The following is a 25,868-nucleotide window of genomic DNA, read 5'->3' as shown; positions in this document are numbered from 1 at the left end:
CATCTCAACGTAGCTGAAAGCAACTAAACGGTTTCACAAAAAATATAAAACAAAAGAAAAGTGCAAATGAAAAGAGTGTAATGAGAGAGTGTACAGAAGCATGAAGGTTTGGGATTAAATACAGATTCGGTCAAGGCTGTGCAGCTCGAGCTCGACCGACTGCTGTAGCACCTGTGATACATTAGCAAAATACACCAGGTGAGCAGCAGTGAGTCAGGTCTAGTAATAGGAAGGCGAAGCACCTTGATTCTGTATTTAATGTGAAAACAGAGCTCCTGCTGAGTAGACCCAGTGAACACAATAAAGCGAACAAGCACCTGAAAAATACCAACATTATCTACTATATTACAGATAGACCATCAAAACCTAGCATTCTGCACAACTGTCTATTGGCTCTTGGGTACATTAAAGATTTCTAAGCTACGAGTGTACAAGTCTTTCTTGGACAAATGCGAACGTCTGGCTACTCAACTTTCTCAAAAGTTGTATTATAATAGAGGTTCTCAGGCAAAATGGGTCCAAACTACTAATACGACTTTTTTGCACAGAGATAATATTGTATAGAACTAAGAGAACTAAAAGGAAAAGACATCTTTAAGCAAATTACAGCTTAAATTTGAATTTAAGAGAGATATATTATGTAAAGCTTTTGTATTTTCATTTTCTGTGAGTCAGTTAAAAGATTTTGGTGTCAGGAATCATATACATCTATTCTGATGTCGGAATAAGACAATTTGCATAGAACCACCCTGGCGCTACGGCTACAGGCAAAGGAAAGTCAGTATACAGCAGGATAAGCCAGCAGACTTCGTCTGAGGGAGGGATCTGTACCTACTATCCATGGCAAATCAGCAGATGAGAGTTTTATGCTTCTATCGTAGTCAAGCATCAACTAGTGGTAAATGCTTAGCGTATACATGGGATTGATGTGGAATTGCCAACAACTGCTTGCTTATTTGCATAAAAGTCTCATTCTGAAAGAGACGGAAACTGTTTTATTTTTTATTTTTCAGGTACCAGTGGCCTTCTGTCTCACTGAGGGCTCTATCAGCAGGAGACCCTGTTTCACCCTGAGTTACTAACATACAGGGCTGGCAAAGAGTGCCGGGAGGCTGGCACGGCGGCGGGGCAGCACGCACTCCAGTGCTTTGGAGAGGCGGCCCGCAAACGTCTCGCCGTCTGGCTTCCCCGGCCGGGGTGAGAGCGGAGCCGACAGCACCGGAGGAGGAGTGGAGGGCGGCTTGGGAGGGCATGACTGAGGAGGAGCGGAGGAAAAGTAGGGCACGCAAACGGACATGCTACGACCGCGACGGGTGAGGGGAGGTGGAGGAGGCTGCAGGCGAAGGAGGGGGAACAGAAGTGTAAAAATACAGTGGAGCACAACTACGGTAATAACACAAGGGGCTAAAAAAAAAAAACAAACAAAAAAAAAATCATACATACATCATAAACATAATAAACATACAAACAAATGGAAAAAAGATATATTTATATATATATATATATACACAAAACAAAAAATCGGATTATTTGATTAAATACTGATAAATAATATCAAATAATAACAGAGGAACAGAAGAAACCTAAGAAATGAATGCTAATGTCTAAAAGATCAAGAAAGAACGAGAGAGTTAGAGTGAAGAGAGAGAGAGAAATGAACAAAGCATGACATCGCATTCACAGATCATTAACATCAACATCTAAAAAGGACTTGATAATATTTTATCAAGTTTCTATCATTTAATAATTTAATCCATTTCAAAGTTACATCAATTATTACTTAATGATTAAATAAAATAATTAAATTTACTGAAAGTACTAAGGTAATTACTTATTTACCGATATACTTATGATGAATACTTAGGGGTGGGCGATATGGCTCTAAAATAATATCACGATATTTCGCAATGGCGATACTTTTGCCGATATGACAAAACAATGAATTAAAAAAAACATATATATTTTAAGAATCTACTACTGCAACAAAAACGAAAATTACATTTTATTATTGCATATATTATATCAGATTTGTAACAGAAGTCAATGATCCAGAATGTCATAATATTAATAATGCACTCCATATAATCTGCATATATCTCCAGTAGATTTATAATGGGAAATGAAAACAAAGCAATTTTTTTTTTTTTGCTAAAACAGCAAAAAAGTAGTATCCTGATGTGATGATTAGGGGTGGGTGATCTGGCACCATATTTCAGGGTATAATATCGTTCATGATGTTCAAAAATGTTGGCGATATTGGTGCGTACGATACGTTATGGGACATCCCTAATGAATACCATAATACTATGCTTTTATTTGAGGACTACATATGAAAAAAAAGAGTCCACACAGTTGTGAAACAATCTGTCACATTAAAAAAAATCAGATTTGAGTCACTTTAGATTGGGAATATGAATGTAGCCTCACAGTGCATTAACAAAAAAATTAAGTAGTGATAGACAGTAGCAGGAAAGTAGTGTAGTAGGGCTAAAATATGGGCTAACATATTAGCTTATAGACTGGGCGATTGGCTGAGATGCTCTTAAGCCCAGCCTTTGTTTCAAATATTGCATTTTCATAACATATCCTGACATTAATATAAGCCTTTTTTTTGCTGTATTTAAATGCACTGATCTAGGATACTACTATATTAAAAACCGTGTCACAACTATAAGCAGTGTAGCACAAAGCAAAATATAATAATTAAAAAAAAAAAAAAAAAACTACAATTAATAAACAAGAAAGGGATTTTTTACAACAAATAACATTAGGAAAAACAATAGATAAAAGTGACAAATTGATCAAAATTGAAAAATCTAAATGCATCAGTGCTGTGTGGACTCCAGTCCTCTCATCAGTTCCTCCATACAGAAGTTAGCATCAGTACTGAGTCAAACAACGAACCTCTTCACAGCTAATGAATAAATTACTATAATAAATTATAATTAAGTAATAATAAATTAATAATTAAATATAAATAATGTTCTTGCATTCACATCACCACCTTAAAATAGTATAAATGAGTGAATAAATAAATAAAAAGCAAAACATTATAATCACCACAAGCAAAATTAAGTAAAGGAATATAAAAACGCACATTTATTTTACCAGTACCTGTGACTCATTTTGTATAAAAAAAATCAAGCAAACACTATTTTAAAGTAAATGCACATGAAAAACTCCCACAGACTGTTTAGACTGCTTTAATTCCAGAAATGAATATTAGATGATATGGGTGGTTTTACTGTGTTTAAGAGGAAAAGAAAAGTGATGGAACTGATGGGAGCCTAGCAGGCAGCACAGCACTCCTGCATAGAGAACATTTTATCGTGAAATATAAAACAAAAAAAGGTGTACAGTGTAAAAATAACCAAAATAAAACGTACGACTTAAAATAACATGTAATATGAGTGTGGAGGAGAAAGCCCAGTCATTGAAGGAGAGAGAGAAAGAAAAAAGAGGAAGAGAGAGAGAGAGAAAGAGAGAGAGAGAAAGAGAGAGAGAGAGATACAGAGAGAGAAAAAAATGGGTTCTTTGAAAAGACTCAAACCCCATTAGAGTTTTATGGTTTTGCGTCAATGGCTTTCCTTCACATGCATCATTCCTGCACGGCCTCAAACAAATGTTTCCACACCATAAAAAGAAAACAGGTTAAGACATGCAACCACAAACACTCATAAAAATCCACAAAGTGAATGAGTCAGCACGGTTTTAAAGCCAGATCTCAGCAGTGACATCATTTAAAGTAAGAGTTTGCTAAGATATCTTGTCTAATCTCACAATAAACTCTTAGAACTGGCAGGCTTCGTCTTCTGCTGTTTTCCTTACCTTCAAATATTTAGATCTAACAGTGACATGTTCCAGGATCAGAGGCAGAAATGTTGGTTATCTATTCTTTACTGGAGTAATTAATTTTTTTAACTTCTACTCCTTACAGTTAAAAAATAGCCTTGTTATTCCTTTTGCATTTCAGCTTGCTTTTAATTCAGCTTTTCATCATTCAAAAAATAAAACCCCTATCCAGATAAATCTCTCCATCCAGATAGAGTGATGTGATCTGATTGTGATTGGATGTAGAGAAGTATAAACATATTAGGGGTGTCACGATTTCGATATTTTATTGAAATCGAACAAAATTATGGCATGGTCTCGAGCCTCGAAGTCAAAAAGAGGATAGACGATTCCTCCCGCAAGGTCCCGCAAACTGTGATACTTACTCTTATGTGTATATTTAAAGGTAAAAAGAAAAAAGAAGCACAATATTAGAGCATGTTTCCAGTAAGTTCATGTACTATATTTGTAAAGCCTAAATCACAGTTTCAGGGTAAAGTTATGGTAGCAAGAGTTTATTATACTCTGTTTTTATACACTATATTTATTATATATATGTATATATATATATATATATATATATATATATATATATATATAAAAGTAAAAAAAAAATAAAGAAAATCGAGAATCGAATCGTGACCCTAAAATCGGAAATAAAATCGAATCGAGGATTTAGAGAATCGTGACACCCCTAAAACATATATCATTCTGACTCCCTATTGGTTTGTACTGTGATCCATCACACCTGCACACATCCATACTTACTTAAAGAGTAAAAAGCTTGAGTTGATTTTTCAACTTCTACAGAAGAATTTTATTAAACCCTAGTATACCTAATATACCCTAGTTTACAAGGATGCAGTTTTGATGACTATAACCAAGAATTCTTTCTATATGATGCCTAAAAATGGAATTGTGCCATCCCTACTATATGATGAGATTCAATTATGGCTAAGTATCATAAACATATTAACAAATATCCACTATTGCTACTAAGCTAATGCTAAGTGAGTGATTGGCTCTGTAATTAGCGCTAAGCTGACTGTCTTTTTATTCACACAGTCAGCCTGGAGTTCCTGTAGCAGTGAGACTCACCATGGGCTGCTGAGGGAAGGCAGGATGCTGCTGGGCAGCAGGCTGGGAGGCGGGGGTGTAGGAGGGCTGCTGCTGCTGGGAGGCCTGCTGAGACGCTGCGGGGGAACTGTAGGACATGGCAAGCTGGGTGAGGGGAGTCTCAGAGTATAAAGATGATCCCTGCCCACTGTCCATGGTGCTTTCCGCTGCACAGAGAAACAACGATAATGATATTAATTAAAAACAAATTACATATCGTGCAACAGAGGCAGACCGGCCAACATTGACCTAATTATATATATAATCACTTAAATAATAAATAATATATTTATAACATATTACATAACATATTTAAAATCATTATTATTGCTGGTTTTTTCCTGTATTTTAGGGAGCATTAGCATAAATGCTAATGTAGCTGAGAGGGTTAGAGAGAAACAGAGAGAGAGAGAGAGAGAGAGAGAGAGAGAGGGTGAGGGAGAGAGAGGGTGAAGATATAGAGAGAATGGGAGAAAAAGAGAAAGAAAAAAAGAAAGAAAGAAAGAAAGAAAGAGAGTTGGTGAGAGGAAAATAGAGAGGGAGAGCGGATGAGAGAGTAAAAAGTGTGTTTGAGAAAGTGTGTGAGAGAGCAAGAGGGTGAGAGAAAGAGAAAGAGAGAAAGGATGAGGGTGATGGAGGGTGAGAGAGAGAGACAGAGTCGTGAACGAGGGTGAGAAAGAGAGCGGGAGAGAAAGAAAGGGGGTGAGAAAGATGTGGGTGAGAGGGAGCGAAAAAGAGAGAGAGGGAAAGAGAGAGTGGGTGAGAGGGAGAGAGAGTGGTTGGGTGAAAGCGAGAGAGAGAAAGAGAGAGGATGAGGGAGAGAGTGAGAATGAGAGACTGGCTGGGTGAGAGGTGGAGAGAGGGAGTCAGAAAGAGAGAGCATGGGTAGAGTTAGAGAGAGAGAGAGAGAGAGAGAGAGAGCATGAGGAAGAAAGAAAAAGAGAAAAAGTCCCTGAGAGGCTTCAGTACAGTGACTGTTTGTTGACGACTCATTTTAAGCGTGAATTGATGTAGCAGATAGCCCAATAGATTTCTTGCTAAATTAGCATTTTTGCTAACAGGTGAGCGTAAACGGCCACAATACACTCACAACAGAGTTCCTGCTGCTCATACATACATGTAACAGAGATTCCACTTTGGTGGTACTGTAGGTGTTGGTGCTGCTCTGCTTCAGGATCCTCTGCTTCAGTCTGGCCAGGTCCAGGTGTCTGAGGCTGACCACCACACTGACTCTGAGGAGCTCCTTGGGTTGCTAAATGTCCGAGCTGCAAAGCCTTCTGGGATTCGCTCAGCTGCTGCTGTTCGGCTTCCTGTTTGCGCTTCTTCTCCTGCTCCTCTCGCACGAGCTGACGCTGCTCTCGCTTGCGGAGGATCAGTGACACGCGGTCTTTAATGGCCTTGGCCATCGTCTTGTGGTCGCCTTCACACACATAGCCAGAGTCAACCTGTAATTTAATGAGGACAGAATTTTTAGAATGCTTTAATATCTTCATTTTTGGAAAATATTAAATTTACACATCTTCTCCATTATGCCAAATTACATGTATAATTCTTTGGTAACGAAAGTAAGCAAACTTAGCCAAGCAAGATTAGCAATTGATGCTGAGAGTCTGATGTTAAGCGAATTTTATGGATTAAAGGAGAACTCTGGTGTAAAATGTAAAAGACTTTTGTTGTGGGAAAACATGCTAAAAAGTACTTACCTTTGATGAATAGCACACCTCCATTCTCCCACAGCTTTCCGAGATTTAGAAATTTTAACAGTTTGTTTAAACACCCTTCAGACTGAGTGACATGGGGCATAATTTGCCCCAAAAATATGAATAGACCCCGAATAGCGTAGCAGCCGGCACCAGGAGTAATGGCGGGGCTCAGAGCTGAAGCTCACATTATAGGATGTAAACAGTGTTTTTAATAAGCTTCTTGTGCACTTTTAAAGTTATTAATGCCTTGTTTTAAATGTCAGGGCTCTCCAGACTCTAGCAAAGAGGTGTGGAGCTACTTTAAGCTGGATAACAGTGGAAAAAGTGATTTATCAGCACAAATTATGCCGTGTGTCACCAAAACTCAAGGGTGTTCTCAGAACGCTGTGGGAGAACGGAGGTGTGCTATTCATTAAAGGTAAGTATTTTTTATTATGTTTTACTACAACAAAAGCCCATTTTACACCAGAGTTCTCCTTTAACTTTACCTAGAACTCAGTGCTATATCTTTATAACCAAGGCTGTATCTCTGAAAACATTTTGCCCTTTGAGTTTTAGAGCTGTAAAATTGTCTGTGGGGGGAGGCAGCAGCTTGGCGTTCTCTGCTGGAGTGCTGTTAACCAATCCGAGGTGAAATATTTGCATGTATGAATATTCATTAGCAAGAGCCAAAACTAAAAGTCTTTTCTCCGAGACCACTAATCCAGTGATCTAAAGCAGGGCTAAATAGAAACACCGGAGCACTTTTTTTTCCACAAAAAATCCAACACCGGCTCACACGGCATTCATTCATACTAAAAACCATAAATTAGACTTTTTAAAATTAATAATGATAAAAAAGAAAAACGATGGAATGAGACCTTTAAAAACCTACCATTTCCTGGGCCACATCTTCAGGGACATCCTTACTAAGATCAAAGGAGAATTCGATGGCTTCGTTGTCTTTGTATTTGCCCTTTAACTTCTTAGCATCTTCAATACGCAGCCAGAGCTTGATGCCGATCATCTCGCCATCATCCTCCTCAGCCAGTTCCACTCGCACCCCCGTCTCCTCCTGGAAGAAGGCATGGTTCAGCAGGACTTTAATAGCGTATCTGTGATGGAGAGAAAGGGAAGCGAGATACTCAGAAGAGAGAGAGGACGAACCACAACACCGAAATTCAATCAGCAGCGTCAAATCATATTGTGCCCACATGACTGGAGGGAAGAAATGGCTCGGCTCAGCTGATACATGGCACTGTACCAACGCGCCGAACCAAAAATTGACGACCTGCTGCATCCAATTTGACTTCCTCATGATCATACTGACATTTAACAAGCTTCAGAACTCTCAGACATCTCTCACCAAATAGCAACAGCAGGTGGAGTTAATATAAACTCTGGTGAACAACAAATTCACCAAACCTGGGTGCTGTAATTTCAATTATCACAGCACACGAACTGTATATAAAACCAAACATTCAACCATTAAAGATGCCTGTACATCATAGGCCACCAAGCCAGCTCTGGGAGCCTCAAAAATACTCAAAAACTAAGGCCTTATTTAAGAAAAAAATGTGAGCGTATACACCTGGTTACCTTTTTGTACATTTATAGAAAGACAAATATATATATATATATATATATATATATATATATATATATATATATATATATATACATAATATATTTAATACGAAAAATCTAAAAACAATACTAAAAAAATACTAAAAGAAAGCATTTTTCATGCATCTTTGCATGTTCTCCTCCACCAGTCTTACACACTGCTTTTGGACAACTTTATGTCACCCTAGCTTGGTTTGATGGCTATACTTATCCATCTTCCTCTTGATCACATTTCAGAGTTTTTTTTAATTTGGTAAAATAATAATAAAAAAAATAATAATAATAATAATTTTCAATTTTTTTCCCCAGAGCTTTATATAGTGCCATTAAATTCTGCTTAAAGCGCACTTTACTTTAGTTTTTTTTTTCCCAGTAGCATTACACAATATGTGCATTAATACACAAAGCAGTACATTTACAATATACTTCAAGTGAAAAAAAATTGTTTAAAAAACACATATTTAAATCTACTTAAGTTTGCAGAAGTTATATGAAAAAAGCATTCAAAAGCACAATCAAATGATTTTCTGTTGTATTTAAAAATATAGCTTAATTACTATTGAAATATACTTAAGTTGCCCTAAGTTGTTCCAAAATATTACACTTAGTATGTATTTAAGTACTGCAACCCTGCAACCTCAAATCAGCGAATTTTACAACATGAGGGTGAAACATGAGGGAGGCTAAATTATTAGTGTTGTCTCAATGTTTAGTGCAAGATTAGGTGCAGTCGAGAGAAAGAAAGAAAAGAACTGCTTACCTCTCATCTTTGTTCTGGCGGATACACCCCTCGATGATCTCCTTCACCTCCGGTATGGCGACCTTATCAAAGCTGCCAGGCTTCACTCCCTGCAGAGCAAAACAAGAAGAAAACAACACTGATATATTATTTCATTATCTAAAGAAAAGATTCCAGGATGAATGTAGCATTAACTAGGGTGAGCAATATAACTAAGTATGATGATCAATATGCTTTTAAAAGAGTATATTATATATATATATATATATATATATATTGATATAGTGTCAGACGTACCAATTTCTTTACAGTAAATATATTGTATTTAGTGCATTACATTTTACACTGCATGCATTGAGTTCATATTTGAACAGTCTTCTGCTACTGGTGCATTATGTCTGCATGCCAACATATGTACAAAATGTAACGCTAACACTTTCTATGAATTTCATGTCTGTAAAACAGATTAAAACATAGCACATAACACATAACACATAAAGAATATGTTGCATTACAATTTGCTCAGACAGTTCGTTTTTGTCCCAGTTTGTCAATATCGATATCGATCAATTTCTAGAGTAAAGTCTCAGCTGTTAGCTACAACTAAATGTTAATAAAAAGTGTCTGTACAAAATTTGGAACATGTAGTTTTAGTTTTGTCTCAGAAGTGTCTTTTTGATATTATCTTAAAGTAGAACTCCAGTGTAAAATGTCCAAAATAGAACACTTTCTATGAATGTCATGTCTGTAAGACGCTAAGACCACAGTCGTAACACATTAAAATGCGTTCATAATGCATTGGCGGCACGGTGGCTTAGTGGTTAGCACATTCGCCTCCCAGCACTGGGGTCTTGGGTTCAAGTCCCTATCTGGGTGGAGTTTCCATGTTCTCCCCGTGTCTGTGTGGGTTTCCTCAGGGGACTCCGGTTTCCTCCCACAGTCCAAAAACATGGAGATCAGGTAAATTGGATACTCTAAATTGCCCAGAAAAATCGAATACTCTAAAATTGATCTGGTGTGTATGTGTAAAGTGTGTGGTGTGTATGTAAGTGTGTGTATAAATGTATGTATGACTGTGCCCAGATATGGATTGGCACTCTGTCCTGGGTAATTGCTGTAGTGCCCGATGCAGTCCTCCAGGTGGACGGTCGTTTCCGGTTGAGAGTACGCTGTGCACTATTGGCTGCCGCTTCTCACTGGTGTGTGGATGAGTGTTTGTGTGTAAAACGTGTTAATTGTAAAGCGTCCTTGGCTATATAAGTTGAACTTCATAATAGTGTCTTGTAGACATGACAGTCATAGAAATAGTGTCACCTAAAAACATGATAAAAATCGAGATTTTTACCATATCTCTTAGCCCTACTTATATGTATGATCCACAAACACGTCTACCTGAAACATTTCTACGTCTGCTTAGTTAGCTTTTTATCAGATTGGACATCTTGGAAAAAAGTTGTTTTACCTAAAAAGCAGTTCCTGCAGAACCTGCGAGTGTAACTGCAATGCCAACACATTTGCTCAAAAGCTAGGAGGTTACTAGTGCGTGGTGGTTGCTAGGTTGGGTATGGCATTGCTAGAAGGTTGTTAAGGTGTTTTTAGGCGGTTGCTAAGGTGTTGCTATGGTATCTGTGGTTCTTGCTATGGTGTTGCTAAGTGGTTGCTATGGTGTTATGTTTTAATTAGCCACAGAAGTTGGGTATTCAAGTTGGGTAAACAGGGGAAAATATGGCTGCAATGACACAGCTTGTGTCTTGTTTTGCACTATGGCTGTTTAATGTAATCTATCTTCTCTTCGCACTGAAAATCTAGCCTAACAGTGTTTCATTCTATTGCACAGCCCAGTATCAGTATAATAACAATAACGTTGAATTAAAATTGAATTGAAAATACTCCAATTAACGTGATACCTACGCAACAACAGTATCTAGATGTACTTTTATGACAGGTACATTTAATTACTGTATTTGTAGCATCAGAAAATACATGATTAACCACCAGTCAACTCAGTCAAACAAGCTTAAATATTAAAGATCAAGATTAATGAACCTACCACACCTGTATGAAACCTGTGTCTTTTTGTTTCAGGAGAAGTCTAACACTCCTTACCTCCTACTACTACTGAACCTTCAGTCATGAGATACAAATGCAAAGTAATTTAACTAATTAAAAAGTGCCTTTTTTCGACAGACACTTCATTAAACTCTGGACACCAAGAGCTTCTCAGCTACACAACAGATGATGTCTGTTCTTAATTACATGTTAAATAGCACCTCATCATAACCAACACCACAAACACAGGCGTGTCGTCTTTGTTCTGGTGACAGAAATGAATGAGAAGTCCCAAAGACAAACTGGACAATGCCTGGGTCTATACATTACATCCCATTAAATTATCTAATGACAACAAGAAAAGCTCACAAAACTCCAATTTTTTTATTCAATTATCAATATACAGCTCTGGAACAAAATAAGAGACAGTTTCTCTGATTTTGCTATTTATAGGTTTATGTTTGAGTAAAATAAACATTGTTGTTTTATTCTATAAACTACAGACAACATTTCTCCCAAATTCCAAATAAAAATATTGTAATTTAGAGCATTTATTTGCAGAAAATGAGAAATGGCTGAAATAACAAAAAAAGATTCCAAGCTTTCGGATCTCAAATAATGCAAAGAAAACATGTTCATATTCATAAAGTTTCAGAAAGTTCAGAAATCAATATTTGGTGGAATAACCCTGTTTTTTTTAATGCACCACAATTTTTATACATCTTCAGGCATGTTCTCCTCCACCAGTCTTACACACTGCTTTTGGATAACTTTATGCTGCTTTACTCCTGGTGCAAAAATTCAAGCAGTTCAGTTTGGTTTGATGGCTTGTGATCATCCATCTTCCTCTTGATTATATTCATATATAGTCATTTAGCTAGACAAATATCAAGACAATAATGGGAAAACATCCCATACAATCAACTAATGACAGCAGGAAAAAGCTCACAGAACACCAACTGCCCAAAAAATGGTCATCTAAAACATCAATTCATAAAAAAAAATCATTTAAAATCTTAACAAAGACCTCAAATCAAACAAAAACTTTTCTCTCAGTACACGCAGCAAGTACAACTCAGAACCTGTTCACATCACAGGGGCTACGCAAAGCCTGGCTGTCAAAACAGCTGTCTAAACCAGGGGGGAAGAAAAACGTTTGAGGGACTTACCCAAGATAACCAGGTACACAGAGTGCTGAGGGCTATGAGCTGCCTTAAAACACTGAACCAGCTCTGCCCCACTATTTAGCAATGCCCCCCCCCCCCCCCCCATCTAAACTCCCCCCTCCGACAAGCCTCAGCATCTACTCCTTATATAAGCCTGTCCCCTCCGTCAGATTCCAGTGCCAAACAAAGTTAAGCATGACGGAAGGCCTAATAGAATTAAGTCAGAAAGGCGAAGTATTGCAATAACAAGGCGATTAAAAAAGCTCATTACGGACGCTCCTAGTGAATGGGCTCCTTTAAGCCGGATGCACGCTGCCTCCCACTCCTTCTCCGGCCAACAAAAGGAGGAAAATTAGAGGTAATCATTTTTGCACCTCTTCTGAAAGTGGAGGGAGGAGAGAGAGTCTCGGGTGGAGGTGGACTGGAAGAGGTGGAGGTGGAGAAAAGAACAAAAGTAATTATGAACTTCTAAAAGGTCTACAGATCTTATAAAGACTTATGCTGCCCATCTGAACGTTGTATTTTCTGCTCAACTTCTTTCAGCAGCACATGGGGTAATTGCTTTTAAGGGTCTGCTGGGTTAAGCTGTCTCCAGAAGAACAGTGAGAGCCTAAAATAACTGGGACATTATCTTCAAATGACTGAGCCTGAGCCCAAGACCGAGCCCAAATGTCCAAGCTATAAACCAATCATCAGCACTCATCATCATACACATCATACACACATCATACAGAACTTGCTTCATTAACAATTAACAATATGCACAAGTGTATTCATCCACAAAGGATGCTGAAATGAGAATACTATTGATTATAAATCAAAATCTAAAGCGCTACAACTATTATCGGGAGATTGCTGATTAAAATCAGCTTGTAATGTAGCTTGCCATCAGCAGCCGGAGCCCTGAGAGAGCACAGTTGGCCTTGCTGTATCTCTGGGTGGGTATGGCGCTCTTTCCCCTCATCACTCCTAGGGTGATGCCGATCAGCACGAGGCTGCGTGCATCTGTGAGATGCTGTATCAGAACCGAGTCGCTGCGTTTTCCTCGGAGAGGAGGAATGCTACATCAGTAGCAGTTCAAAAAGAGGCGGAGTCTGACTTCACATGTATCAGAGGAGGCATGTGCTAGTCTTCATACTCCTTTTGTTTTGGCATCACTAGTGATGGGGGGATATATAGCTGAGTAGCAGCTGAATGGGTGGAACAATTGGTCCCAGGTAAATTGATAAATTAATAAATTATAAAATTATAAAATTAACTGTATAATGAATTCCACATCAACCTTTCACCTTTCAGTATTGAGGTCGTTTGAGGTCCTGTGACCGCATCTCTATTGGGTAAATTCATTTAGTTGCATTCAGTCATTCATCCAATTGATTATTACATCAATAACATCAACAAGTTGTTCAAGCCCTGAGTAAGAAAACATCAAACTCCATGCAACACAATGGAAAACTGGCATTTCTTGCTCCTGGACCAATTAACATGTTATAATAATAATAATAATAATAATAATAGTAATAATGCACACAGAGTATCCACAGTGTTAACAAGTAAAATAAATGATTCTTCCAGATGATCTACTTCTGGTAAATAGATGTAGATATGTAAATTTGAAAAGCTCTTTTTTTGATCAAGCTTTTACCTCATGTGACATTGCAAGGCCTGACGCACATGCCTACACTGCAGTGATGAATCTGAATAAATATTTTGTTTACAGACCTAATTATGTGTGACTTTTCCATTCAATAAGGACTCACTGTGCTCAAGCTTGACTGTGTCCAATCATTCAAATCTCATTATCAAATTAAATGTAGCTCATGTCTTGCTTGAGAAACTTGTGTTGAAATTTAATTTTGCTCCTAGTAAAAAGATCTAAAAGTGAAATAAATAATAGATAAATAGATAAGTAGGACAGGTAGTTAGGACGACAGATAGGCAGTCAGACAGACAGACAGACAGTTAGATAGATAGGTAGATAGATAAATAGATAGGTAGGTAGATAGATAAATAGATAGGTAGGTAGATAGATAAATAGATAGATAGGTAGATAGATAGGTATATAAATAAATAGATAGATAGGTAGATAGATAGATAGATAGATAGATAGATAGATAGATAGATAGATAGATAGACAGACAGACAGACAGACAGACAGACAGGCAGACAGGCAGACAGGCAGACAGACAGGCAGACAGGTGCATAGATAGACTGCCGCAAATTTGAAAATATTAAAAATAATGCCTTTCTGCTTATTTTTAATAGGTATCTCCATTAATTTCTCTATAGTTAGATAGGTAGATAGGTAGGTAGGGTAGGTAGATGGATAGATAAGTAGGACAGGTAGTTAGGAAGACAGACAGACAGACAGACAGACAGACAGACAGATAGATAGATCTCCTCTGTCCTCCTCTCTGCAAGGAAATAAGGAGTCTAATGGCTCTCGAGACAAAGGATCTCCTGAGTCTGTCTGTAAAGCATCTCAGTGATAGGATCCTGCCACTGAGACTACTGCTATGGTCCATGAATATGTTGTGCAGGGGGTGACAATCATCCAGCTCTCTATTCACTGATTCACTGATCTGGATGCAGAGATTTATCTGGATAGTTATTTTCTGATAGGTAGTTAAAATTATATTTTTTAAATGTAAGGAGTAGAAAGTTCAGATAATTGCATGAAAATGTAAGGAGTAGAAGTAAAAAGTTGTCTGAAAACTAAAATAATTATTCCAGTAAAGTATAGATAACCAACATTTCTACTTCTACTATTTAATTACTTGACACCTCTGTCTAAAATTCACTTCATTTAAACAAATACTCAACACACCACAGCTCAGCTCACTTTGAGCTGCTTTAGATGAAAGGCAGCAGTTCTTGACCCTGACTAAAAAAACACTAGAACACTTAATAACGTGAAATTCAATTACATAATAAAGAAGTTGAAGGCTGTGTAGGAGACTGAACTGACGGCATCACATTAAAACCGGTTCACTCTGCGGTCTGTTAGATTGCTGTCTGTGCTGTTGGATTGTGGGAGATTAAAATGCCATATGGCCGTGTGTTTGGCAGCTTTTCATAAAGAATCCAGGACTTCCAGGATACGCCACGTCCCCGGACTTCCCTTGCTGCCAACAGGTGCAGACGGATAAATGAAAACTGCCACCTGTCCGTCTGCTTTCCCCTCGCAGAGTGCTGACAAACACAAACAGGCAGGCTGCACCCGTCTTGGCTGCGTTCTGCCTTTTCTGGAGCCGTCTGTTGTCTCGCACTGTCTGTCTGGCTGTTGGAGGCTGTGAGCCAAGCTGATTCAGGAGCTGTCTGGATCCTCTTTAGCAACACAGCTGGATCTGAGAGTGAGAACTTCCTTCCTGTGCATTTTCATTCATACACAGACCAGAGTGAGAGATCAAACCACCAAACTGAACTGCTTGTTATCCATAAAGTTATCCAAAAGCAGTGTGTAAGACTGGTGGAGGAGAACATGCCAACCAGGGTTATTCCACCAAATATTGATTTCTGAACTCTTAAAACATTATGAATATGAACTTGTTTTCTTTGCATTATTTGAGGCCTAGAAGCTCTGCATCTTTTTTGTTATTCCAGCCATTTCTCATTTTCTGTAAATAAATGCTCTAAATGACAATCTTTTTATTTGGAATTTGGGAGAAATGTTGTCTGTAGTTTATAGAATAAAACAACAATGTTCATTTTATTCAAACATAAACCTATAAATAGCAAAATCAGAGAAACTGATTCAGAAACTGAAGTGATCTCTTAATTTTTTCTAGAGCTGTAAATATTTGCTTCAAATAGTAAGCAGTTTACACTACAGCACTGCCCTCAACTGGTCGTACAGAAAATGAGAAATGGCTGAAATAACAAACAAAAAAGATGCAGAGCTTTCAGACCTCAAATAATGCAAAGAAAACAAGTTCATATTCATAAAGTTTTAAGAGTTCAGAAATCTCAATATTTGGTGGAATAACCCTGTTTTTTATCACAGTTTTTTATGCATCTTGGCATCATGTTCTACTCCACCAGTCTTACACACTGCTTTTGGATAACTTTATGCCTGCATCCTGGTGCAAAAATTCAAGCAGATCAGCTTGGTTTGATGGCTTGTGATCATCCATCTTCCTCTTGATTATATTCCAGAGGTTTTAAATCAATAAATCAATTTCACATGACCTTTAACATTGAAAACGTGGTATTGCATGTGCATTACTTCTAATAATAAATCAATATGACATCGAAGGAACTGAAACAAAATAGGCAGATATTACCAACTGCCAAAGGCCCATCAGATAATGATATAATAAATCAATATGAAATCGAAAAAACAAGGAACAAAAAAAAGGATATTACTAAAGGCCCATCAAATTTACAGCATGTACACATGATGCAATAAGGCATGTGCATTACTTGTATTAAATCAATCTGAAATTGAAGGAACTGAAACCAAAAAAAGGCACAAATTGTACAAATTAGAAATCGGCGCTAAAAAATAAACACAATTTCCTTCATGAAAATTGTTTTCCAGACATCACAAGACCACTGACGTGACGGACGCGATCCGAACCCTACAACCCCTCATGAATCCGCCTTATTTTCTCCCAAAAGTCTGCAAAAGCAAAACAAGCAATTCGTGGAAGGAAATGAAAGGCCAGCCATTAAGGACTGGATTTAGATTGGATTTGTACAGAACAGCAGAGGGACTGAAGTTTCACAACTGCTAACAATGGCCTGAGCGAGCAGGGAAACACACACACACACACACACACACACCTACACACACTTACACTCATACATACACACACCCAGCTTTATTCAGGGTCAATGACCCTGCCTGGGCAGGAATAAACACTGTCCAAGGAAAACTACATTACAATGGCTTCAAAGCTACGGCTTCATTTGTTTCTACCAATGAAAAGACTGACAATTACCATACATCTACTGGTCTATAGCATAAACACAGATGTCTGCAGAAGCCAAGCTGCTGCAGCATGTTGAAGATGAAGACACTGTTGCAGCAAAGACGATTAAATAAAACCATGTTATGTTATGATGGATAATGTCATGATGGAAAGCACATGCTTGTTTCAATGACAGCTGTGTGCTCGCAAGTCTAAATCCAATTCAAAGCTACATTTTATTGCCTCTGTGCTGCTTTATATTTATTTATAGCCCACATAAAAGGCGTAGAGCAGGGATGGGCAACTGGCGGCCCGGGGGCCGCACACGGCCCTCATCATCACTCAGTGCGGCCCGCGAATAGATCAAAAATAATTTCATAATTTCATAATTAAAAAAAAACGTAATTCTACTTTTGCCAAACAACCACGAAAATTGACATTGACATCCAGTCCATTGTGAGCCAGCAGGCCAAACCACAGCTCTCTCATTAGCTTCAATAAATGTTGGGCCTCTGTGGTCTAGTTTTCTGCTATTATTGAATGAGCTATTTGCAATCAGTTTTTAAATCTTTTTTGTTCTTTGTTATAAATGAGTTCAAATGCCTTTTGCACTTTTATAAGCAAATGTTTTGTCTATGTTGCTTATGAAGGACTTGTTATAATGAACTTATTTTACACAGAGGAACTACTGTATTTGCAAACAGTTTTTTAAGCAAACTTTTTGTTCTTTGATATGAAGGACTTCCTTTTTGCACTTTTTTTAAGCAAACGGTTTGTCTTTTGCCGTATTAAAATGCATTAATATGCAGAAAATAGTTGTTGATAAATGTTGGTACTGTAAACATACAGATATAAATTCATATAAAATTTGTTCTTATTGAAAATAATTTGTAGCGTTTTTCATATTCAATTATTTGAAGTGCGAGGTCATGTGGCCCTCCAATGGTCATGCTGAAAAAAATGTGGCCCTCTCCATCATGGAAGTTGCCCATCCCTGGCGTAGAGAGAGAGAGAGAGAGAGAGAGAGAGAGAGAGAGAATGCCAAGAGACAAGACTGAAGAGCATATACTGAATATCAGAAACAAAACAATACAGAATAAGAGTTTGGTTTGTGTGTTTTTCGAGTTTTGTGTGGGTTTTTTTCTGAAGAATATAGCTGATGAGTATGTGGGTGTAATGACAGCAAAGAGTGGTTGCAAGAGGTGGTTGTAGGAGGAGGAGAAAGAGATAAAACAAGACATAAGAGAGATCCGAGGGGTGCTGAGTGTTCCAGGGGTCTAAACCACTACAATCGGGACATCGCTGGTTCGAATCCCGGTCATGCAGCTTGCCATCAGCTGCCGGAGCCCCGAGAGAGAGAGAGAGAGAGAGAGAGAGAGAGAGAGAGAGCACAATTGGCCTTGCTCTGTCTCTGGATGGGTACAGTAGATGGCGCTCTTTTTCCTAATCACTCCTAGGGTGATGTCGATCAGCACAAGGCTGCGTCTGTCAGCTGATGTATCAGAATAGTCACTTTGCTTTCCTCCAAATAAAATAAGACCTAGTTCACTTTCCAGCCACCTACATACTGATCCCTAGAAACAAGGCAGCTAAACGTTTTTCAAAGTATAGAAAACTAAAGACTATACAAGCAAATGTATGCGGGAACCAAGGAGATGCCCAAATCCTTGTTATATAAGAAATTTCCATGGTTTTATTAGACGAAACGATGACATCAGTGTCAGATAAAAACATAATTTAATTAATGAAAGTCATTTTGCAGCATTTCTATTGGAAATTGAAGTATAAGTGACTTATTATTAGCATTAATAAGTTGTGTTTCACACAACAGCATTATTACACATTACTTTCTTCTGTCCATATCATTCAACCCTAGTCTGCTTGCATATATTATCCTGTGGATGACTTTCAGTTGGTACTAGGGTGATGTGGATCAGCACAAGGCTGCATCTGTGAGCTGATGTATCAGAACCGAGTCACTTCGCTTTCTTCCAAATACTTCAAGATTTTAGTTTATAGAAAACTAAAAGACTTTACAATCAAATTAATGTGGGAACTAAGATAATGCCCAAAATCTTTGTTATTTAAGAAATTTTCATGGTTTTATAAGAGACAATGACGTTATCTTTTGTTTCCAAATGTCATTAACTTGAAAGTTAATGAAATAAAAGTCATTTTGCAGCATTCCTATTGGAAATTGGAGTATAAATTACATTTTAATAGCATTAATACGTTTCCGATATCCAACAGCATTGTTACACATTGCTTTTTTTTCTGTCCAAGTCATCCTGTGGATGACTTTCGGGTGGTACTAGGGTGATGTGGATCAGCACAAGGCTGCACCTGTGAGCTGATGTATCAGAACCTCCAATCGCAAATGCTGTGATGCTTCTCAACAATGTAGTTTAAAAGGAGGCAGTGGCTGGCTTCACATGTGTCGGAGGAGGCATGTGCTAGTCTTTACCCTCCTTGTGTTAGGGGGTATACAGCTGAGTAGCAGCTGAATGGGTGGTGCAATTGACCTATAGCTAAATGGGGGGAAAATGGCAGAAAACAGAGCTCAGAAGGACAGATATGGTCTGGGGAGAATGAAAGTGAGAGAAAGAGCCAAAGAAAAGCCAAAAAAGACAGTTTGGTGTTGCAGTGTTTAGCTAGCTACTGTGTTAGCTTGTGTGTATTCTTGTGTGATCTGGAGGTGGGATACTCACGCTGGTGACCCGGCGGTAGATCTGAGCAGGGTTCTGACACTCGGAGTACGGGTACTCAGAGGTCGCCATCTCCAACATGCACATCCCAAAGGCATACACATCCACCGACTCGTCATACTTCTCCTCATACATCTCAGGCGCCATGAACTCAGGGGTACCTTAAATCAAAAGAACCATTCAGATCTCTGAAGCTCAGACCCGTACTCACCCAGCAGGGCCAGCGAGGAGAGAGGGAAGGGAGAAAGACAGGAGAGGGGGGTGTGCTGATGATGCTGCTGCTGCTGCTGATGATGATGATGATGCTGAGTTCCACCCTGGGAGGAAAGAAAGAAATAGAGAAATAGAGATAGAAATAGGGAGGTAAAGAGAAAGAGAGAAAAAGAGAGAGATTGGGGAGCAGAGAGAGGGTGGAAAGGAGCAAAAAAAGAAAAAAAAAAGGGGAATAATAAAACAAAAACCAAAACAAAAAAGGAAGAAGGAGGAAAAACTGCCCTCAGTTATTCAGTATAGATAATATTCAGGGTTTTTTCTCTGCAAGGCCTTTTGCTATGTTTGGCTTAAAGCTGCTACTGGTGCACAGAAAAGGCCCAAACCAAATAATACATCCCCTCTTTAAAAAAAAGAAATCTTGGTTAGCAAGCACTAACTAAAAAGCATTATTACTGCATATTAAGCTATGCTAAGCTATGGTTTAATTTCAGCTTCAAAAGAGATGGGCTTTTCAAATCTGGTTATTTTTTATCATCAGCACAGAAAAAAAGGACAACATTCACTCACCTTTCAGTCAGTCAACCTGTCTGTCTGTCTGTCTGTGATAAGGTTATTCGATTAAACAGTGACGAGATAGAAAAGCACATCTCAAAGGAAGAGACTATTAAACTCCTCATAAATCTTTTTTTTTTTGTGCACTAAATTAGTACTGATTAAAGGAAAGGCCTTGCACAGAAAAATGTACATATTTTTCTTATTTAATAACCACTTTTTTTTTAATTGTGTACCAAATTGTGGCACGTTAACTTACCAGGGAAACTATTCAGTTTCAATACTTACTGTCTCCGTCTCAACTGCAGTACATTAAATAATCCATTAATCCATACAGCACAGTGAGGGACACTTGAGCTTATAGCCCTACAATTTAGGGGAAGAACAAATACTGAAGAGAGGAGGGGAAATTAAATAAAAGAAAATAAAAAAGGGAGAAAAGAGGCAATTTGGGGAAAACACAGGAACAAAGGCCGTGTGACCATAAAGAAAGACAGGAATCACAGAATCGCAGCATCTTAAACTCCTGAGAGGGAAGGAAAAAACAAAATGTGATGACGTAAGCCTATGGAGACAAATATTGTCAACATTTTTGGCAACATGAGCATCGATTAATCATTAAAGTCCACAGTTCTCCACACCATAGTGTCCCTGCCAACAAACCTTAAGAAAATCCCATGTGGCTCAACCACCAACAACGTCTCATGAACTAGCATTCCAGAAACTTGCCGCCGTTTATGGAAATTTTAAGTGGCATCGCCGGAATCATTTACAGGCCAATTAGCTGTTTGTTGTGCTCGTTATTGGTTTCAGCTGTGAAACAGAGGGATTAAAAGGTGTTTCCCCTCATTAAAACAAACTGACGCAGACAGAATTCATCTGTAGTTTCCTATCCTGAACTATTCCACGCCCAAAAACGGACACTTATGCTGCAAGGAAAACTGTGGTCTTCACGCAACAGGGCTGCCTCCAAACGGAGATCTCAAAAAAAAAAAACACAAAAAAAACCCGCAAGACAAAATGCATTCACTATTAAACCCCTTCCCAGTTTCACACAGGACTCACTGGGAGGTCTGTCTGACCTAGAAAACGAAGAAAACGAGGAAAACGAAGAAAACGAGGAAAGCTAAAAAGCGAGGTCATACCTATAACACTCTTGGCGAAAGAAGAGCGCTTTAGAGTAGCCAGGCCCAGGTCACCGATCTTAACCGAGCCGGTGGGGCCGGTTATGAAGATGTTATCACACTTCAGGTCCCTGTGAATGATAGGAGGAGTCCTAGTGTGGAGGAAATGAAGGCCCTTCAGGATCTGACGACACCAGCTCCTCAGAACCTTGATCTTCATCACCTTGAACCTCTTCAGATACCTGCACACAGATCCAGAACACACAAACAGAGCGGTGGGTTGGATATTTGCTTGGTTAGTTTGGTTGGCTGTGTTAATAAGCATAGTTTGGTTAATATTCTGTATTTATTTCCTAACAATCAAGTGGGAAAAAAAGGATAAAAATACTATTTTCCTGCACTAGAACTTTATCTGAAGCTTAGTCCTCTATAGCTGCTGTTAATAATGTATGACACTTAAGCTACGTTTACATTACCAGGCTGAAGTGACTTTCTAATCAGATTTGTTATTTCCATATGTAATCCTAAATCGGACACGTATTCCATCCGTGGACATGTGACATGAATGTGAACGGTCATTCATGTAAACGGAATTTATGCATCTTTTCACGCTTTTATGCATTAGCATTAGCACTAGTGCTACGTGCTTCTCTTTCGTACCCGCATACACATCTCTTGGTGCAGCTGTACAGCTATGGCTGCAAAAAACAGCAAAAGCAAACCACCTGGCCTTTTTTCGCCTCCTCCTTATTTATGATAAAAAGAAAAATTGGGGAATATTAAGAATATTAAGAGTATTAAAACAGATAAACAAAAACTGACATGGGCAATGGTTACAAAATGTCTGTTCCAATTACTGTCTGGCCCTACATACATCTATATTTCAACAATTGCAACAATATCAGGTTAAAAAATCTTTTTTTTTTTCAACTATACATTAATATAAATCACATTTCATGATCTAATACTTTTTAGTTTAATCTTTGATCTTCTTTTAAGATCTTTGAACAAAATGTTAAAATAACCTCATATTTATTTATCTTTACTGTCCAATGAAAAGCATGCAAATCTCCAAAACAGCAACCTTACAATAGAGAGGAAAAACGCTCAAAATTTTAATGGAAGTCAATGTAAAAGTAGTTTATTTCATATAGTTTGGAAAATTTCTATTGGTCCATTTATTATAAAGTTTTTGACACAGGTTAAGGGACAGTTTGTGTATTCAAATTATGTAGTAAACTTTTTCTAGAAATTTTATTTCTATACTTGTTTTCCATTGGACAGTGATGATATACTGTAAAAGCCTGTATCCATTACTAATCACCCAGTAAAGACAATTATTAAACCATCACAAAAAAAATCTCATCAGAGTCAAAACACATGGGATAAGAGACAGACGTCTGGAGAGCAGCTCTGATATTATTTAACCTGTAGGGGCGGGGTCAGTCCGTACACTGCAGGATAAGGATTAATTAAAACGTGATCCGGAGGTGCTCATGCTTTTCACCGTTAGCTAAAGGTGCGTTCACCAGTATGAGGAGATCAGACTCACACTCAGACACATTAATTGGATAGTGTCACCTCGGCCCTCTTCAGGGAGAGATTTAAATGATTACCGAGTGGAGACAGATGGGACTGAACCAAATACTATACCATATTTCCTCTCTGCTGAGGCATTATGGGATTTGTATTTTCATCAGACGATCTTGTAGTTCGTGCACTTGCAGGCAGAGAGGAGGTTCAGGTATGGGAGAGGAAAGCAGCATGTGATGCCTGCGCCCCCCTCAAACCCCCCCACCCTTAACCACCCCCCCACCACTTTCATTAGATTAGCCTGCACTAAACAAATCTACTGGAGCTGAGCCACAGCCAGGATTTAGCCCAGTAATCCTCATTACAACCATCTACTCAGTAAAGAGCACAGAGACACAGCGAAACGCGCACCATCACTACCGTACAAGATAGATGACTCTCACTCACACTCTCGCGCTCACATAAGTGCTTTCTCACATGCACTCTCGCTTGCACACTCTTTCTCCCTCTAGCACTCTCACTCTCACGCTTTCCTCCTTCTCACACACACTCCCTCTCAGTCTCACACTCTCACATAGTGTCTCTCACTCACACTCTCAACCACACTCTCTCGTGCACACTCTCTTACACACAAGCTCTCTCAACGCACACTCTCACACATAAGTGTTTTCTCACATGCACTCTCGCATACTCTTTCTCCCACTCGCACTCTCTCTCGCACACTTTCTCTCTTTCGCTTGCACACATGCTCCCACACACGCGCTCTCGCGCTTTCTATCCCTCTCACACACACACTCTTACATAGTATCTCTCTCACTCACACACTCTCTCTCTCAGACACACTCATACTCTTTCACTCTCTCTCGCACGCTCACCCACACTCTCTCTCACGCAGGCTCTCTTACACACAAGCTTTCTCACATGCACTCTCGCACACTCTTTCTCCCTCTCTCGCACACTTTCTCTCTCTTGCTTACACATGTGCTCTCACACACACACACACACTTTTGCACTTTCTCTCCCTCTCACACACACACACTCTCTCTCACAGTCTCACATAGTGTCTCTCACTCACACATACTCATACTCTTTCTCTCTCTCGCACTCTCACCCACACTCTCTTGAGCACGCTTTCTTACACCCAAGCTTTCTCAATGCGCACTCTCGCACATAAGCGCTTTCTCACATGCACTCTCGCACACTCTCTCTCCCTTGCTCACTCTTTTTCCTTCTCGCACACTTTCTCGCACACTTGCGCTTACTCACGTACTCACACATGCCCTCACGCTTTCTCTCTTACACTCTTTTTCCTCTCTCGCACTCACACACACACACACTCACTCACACTCACTCACACTCACTCACACTCACTCACACTCACTCACACTCACTCACACTCACTCACACTCACACACACACACTCACACACACTCACACACACTCACACACACTCACACACACTCACACACACTCACACACACTCACACACACTCTTACTCTTGCATACACTCTTACTCTCACACACAAAAACATGAAAACATTAATATAGGCACTCACTAAACTCTCTCTCTCTCCTCTCTCTCTCTCTCTCTTTCTTTCTATCAGGAAGAGGAAAAGCTAAACACAACAATTAAAGGATCTGGAGCTGATTTAGATTTTGTAAACATCAGAAACTGAATAAATGAATAAATGAATGAGTGGAAAATGTTTCATTTACAACAAATAAATCTTTTCCGTGGTCTACTAATCCCCTTATATGAACTCATTAAGACAGTGGCGATGGAGGACAGGATGTCTGCAGGACTTGTTTTAAAAGATTTTTCAATTCCCCCTCTTCTGTATTTCCTCTTTCTTCTGTTATTAGTAGGAAAAGTGTTGTTAGTACTCGTTTGTTTTTCCTACAGAACCAGACCAACAGGCTAGGCATGCAGGAGGCCCTGCGAAATCCATCTTTAACAAAACAAAAAGCAAATAAATAGCACACAAACTCAGCAAATAAAACCCTTAGACTGATTCAGATCTGTGGTAACGAATTCAATAGCACCTGTCAGGTGCTCTCTGTGGCTCAGCAGGTTTACAGTGCTAGCTTACTCAAACGCTAAAGCTCTTTACAGGGATGCTTTGTGTTCCGTGGAGCATAAATGTGTCAGGTATGCATTCAGAAGCCAAGCATGCAGAGTGGCTCATCTATCATCCGCTTCTGCTAGCCTCAGGTGACTTTAACTTCGTTAACGGGGCAGTAAAATAAACATCGCTGACATTACGGAAGTACTGGAGGTGAATTTGTGGCCTCAGCTTTGTTCTGCTCGGGACGCAGTGATGTGCATATTATAAACTGACGCATGTGTGATATTTTTATGTGCATCTACAGGTGCCAGTATATATATAAAACATGCAGCAAGAAACAATGCAGCAATATATGCCTAATATAGTGTATGTAGCGCCACAGTACCAGACTGCTGTGGCTCATATTGGTTTCTTTTTGTCTCTGAATGTGACAAAGATCTGATTTTTTCATGTCAAAATTGTTTTTAATAACAAAACAGATTCAAGTCAGATATGTTCAGACTGTGACACAAAATCCATTTTCTGGCATATGTGTGATGGAACTAAGGCTGG

General features: G+C 38.8%; 1 protein-coding gene across 7 annotated transcripts in view; it reads right to left on the bottom strand.

The window, feature by feature from the left end:
• Positions 1-25,868, bottom strand: part of wnk1b (WNK lysine deficient protein kinase 1b) — a 153,613-nt gene that overhangs the window by 45,125 nt on the left and 82,620 nt on the right. For all 7 annotated transcript variants that reach the window (XM_049475036.1, XM_049475037.1, XM_049475038.1 and 4 more), the window contains exons 4-9: positions 21,738-21,958; positions 19,831-19,988; positions 9,016-9,104; positions 7,525-7,744; positions 6,065-6,392; positions 4,930-5,114 (exon numbers count right to left, since the gene is read on the bottom strand). In XM_049475036.1, the coding sequence (XP_049330993.1) occupies positions 4,930-5,114; positions 6,065-6,392; positions 7,525-7,744; positions 9,016-9,104; positions 19,831-19,988; positions 21,738-21,958 (1,201 nt within the window). The remainder of the gene's footprint in view (positions 1-4,929; positions 5,115-6,064; positions 6,393-7,524; positions 7,745-9,015; positions 9,105-19,830; positions 19,989-21,737; positions 21,959-25,868) is intronic.

This window comes from Astyanax mexicanus, chromosome 2 (genome assembly GCF_023375975.1).
Source record: "Astyanax mexicanus isolate ESR-SI-001 chromosome 2, AstMex3_surface, whole genome shotgun sequence".
Classification (NCBI taxonomy): Eukaryota; Metazoa; Chordata; class Actinopteri; order Characiformes; family Acestrorhamphidae; genus Astyanax; species Astyanax mexicanus.
Note: the sequence above shows the minus strand (reverse complement) of the source record. Positions and strands in the feature narration are given on the sequence as shown.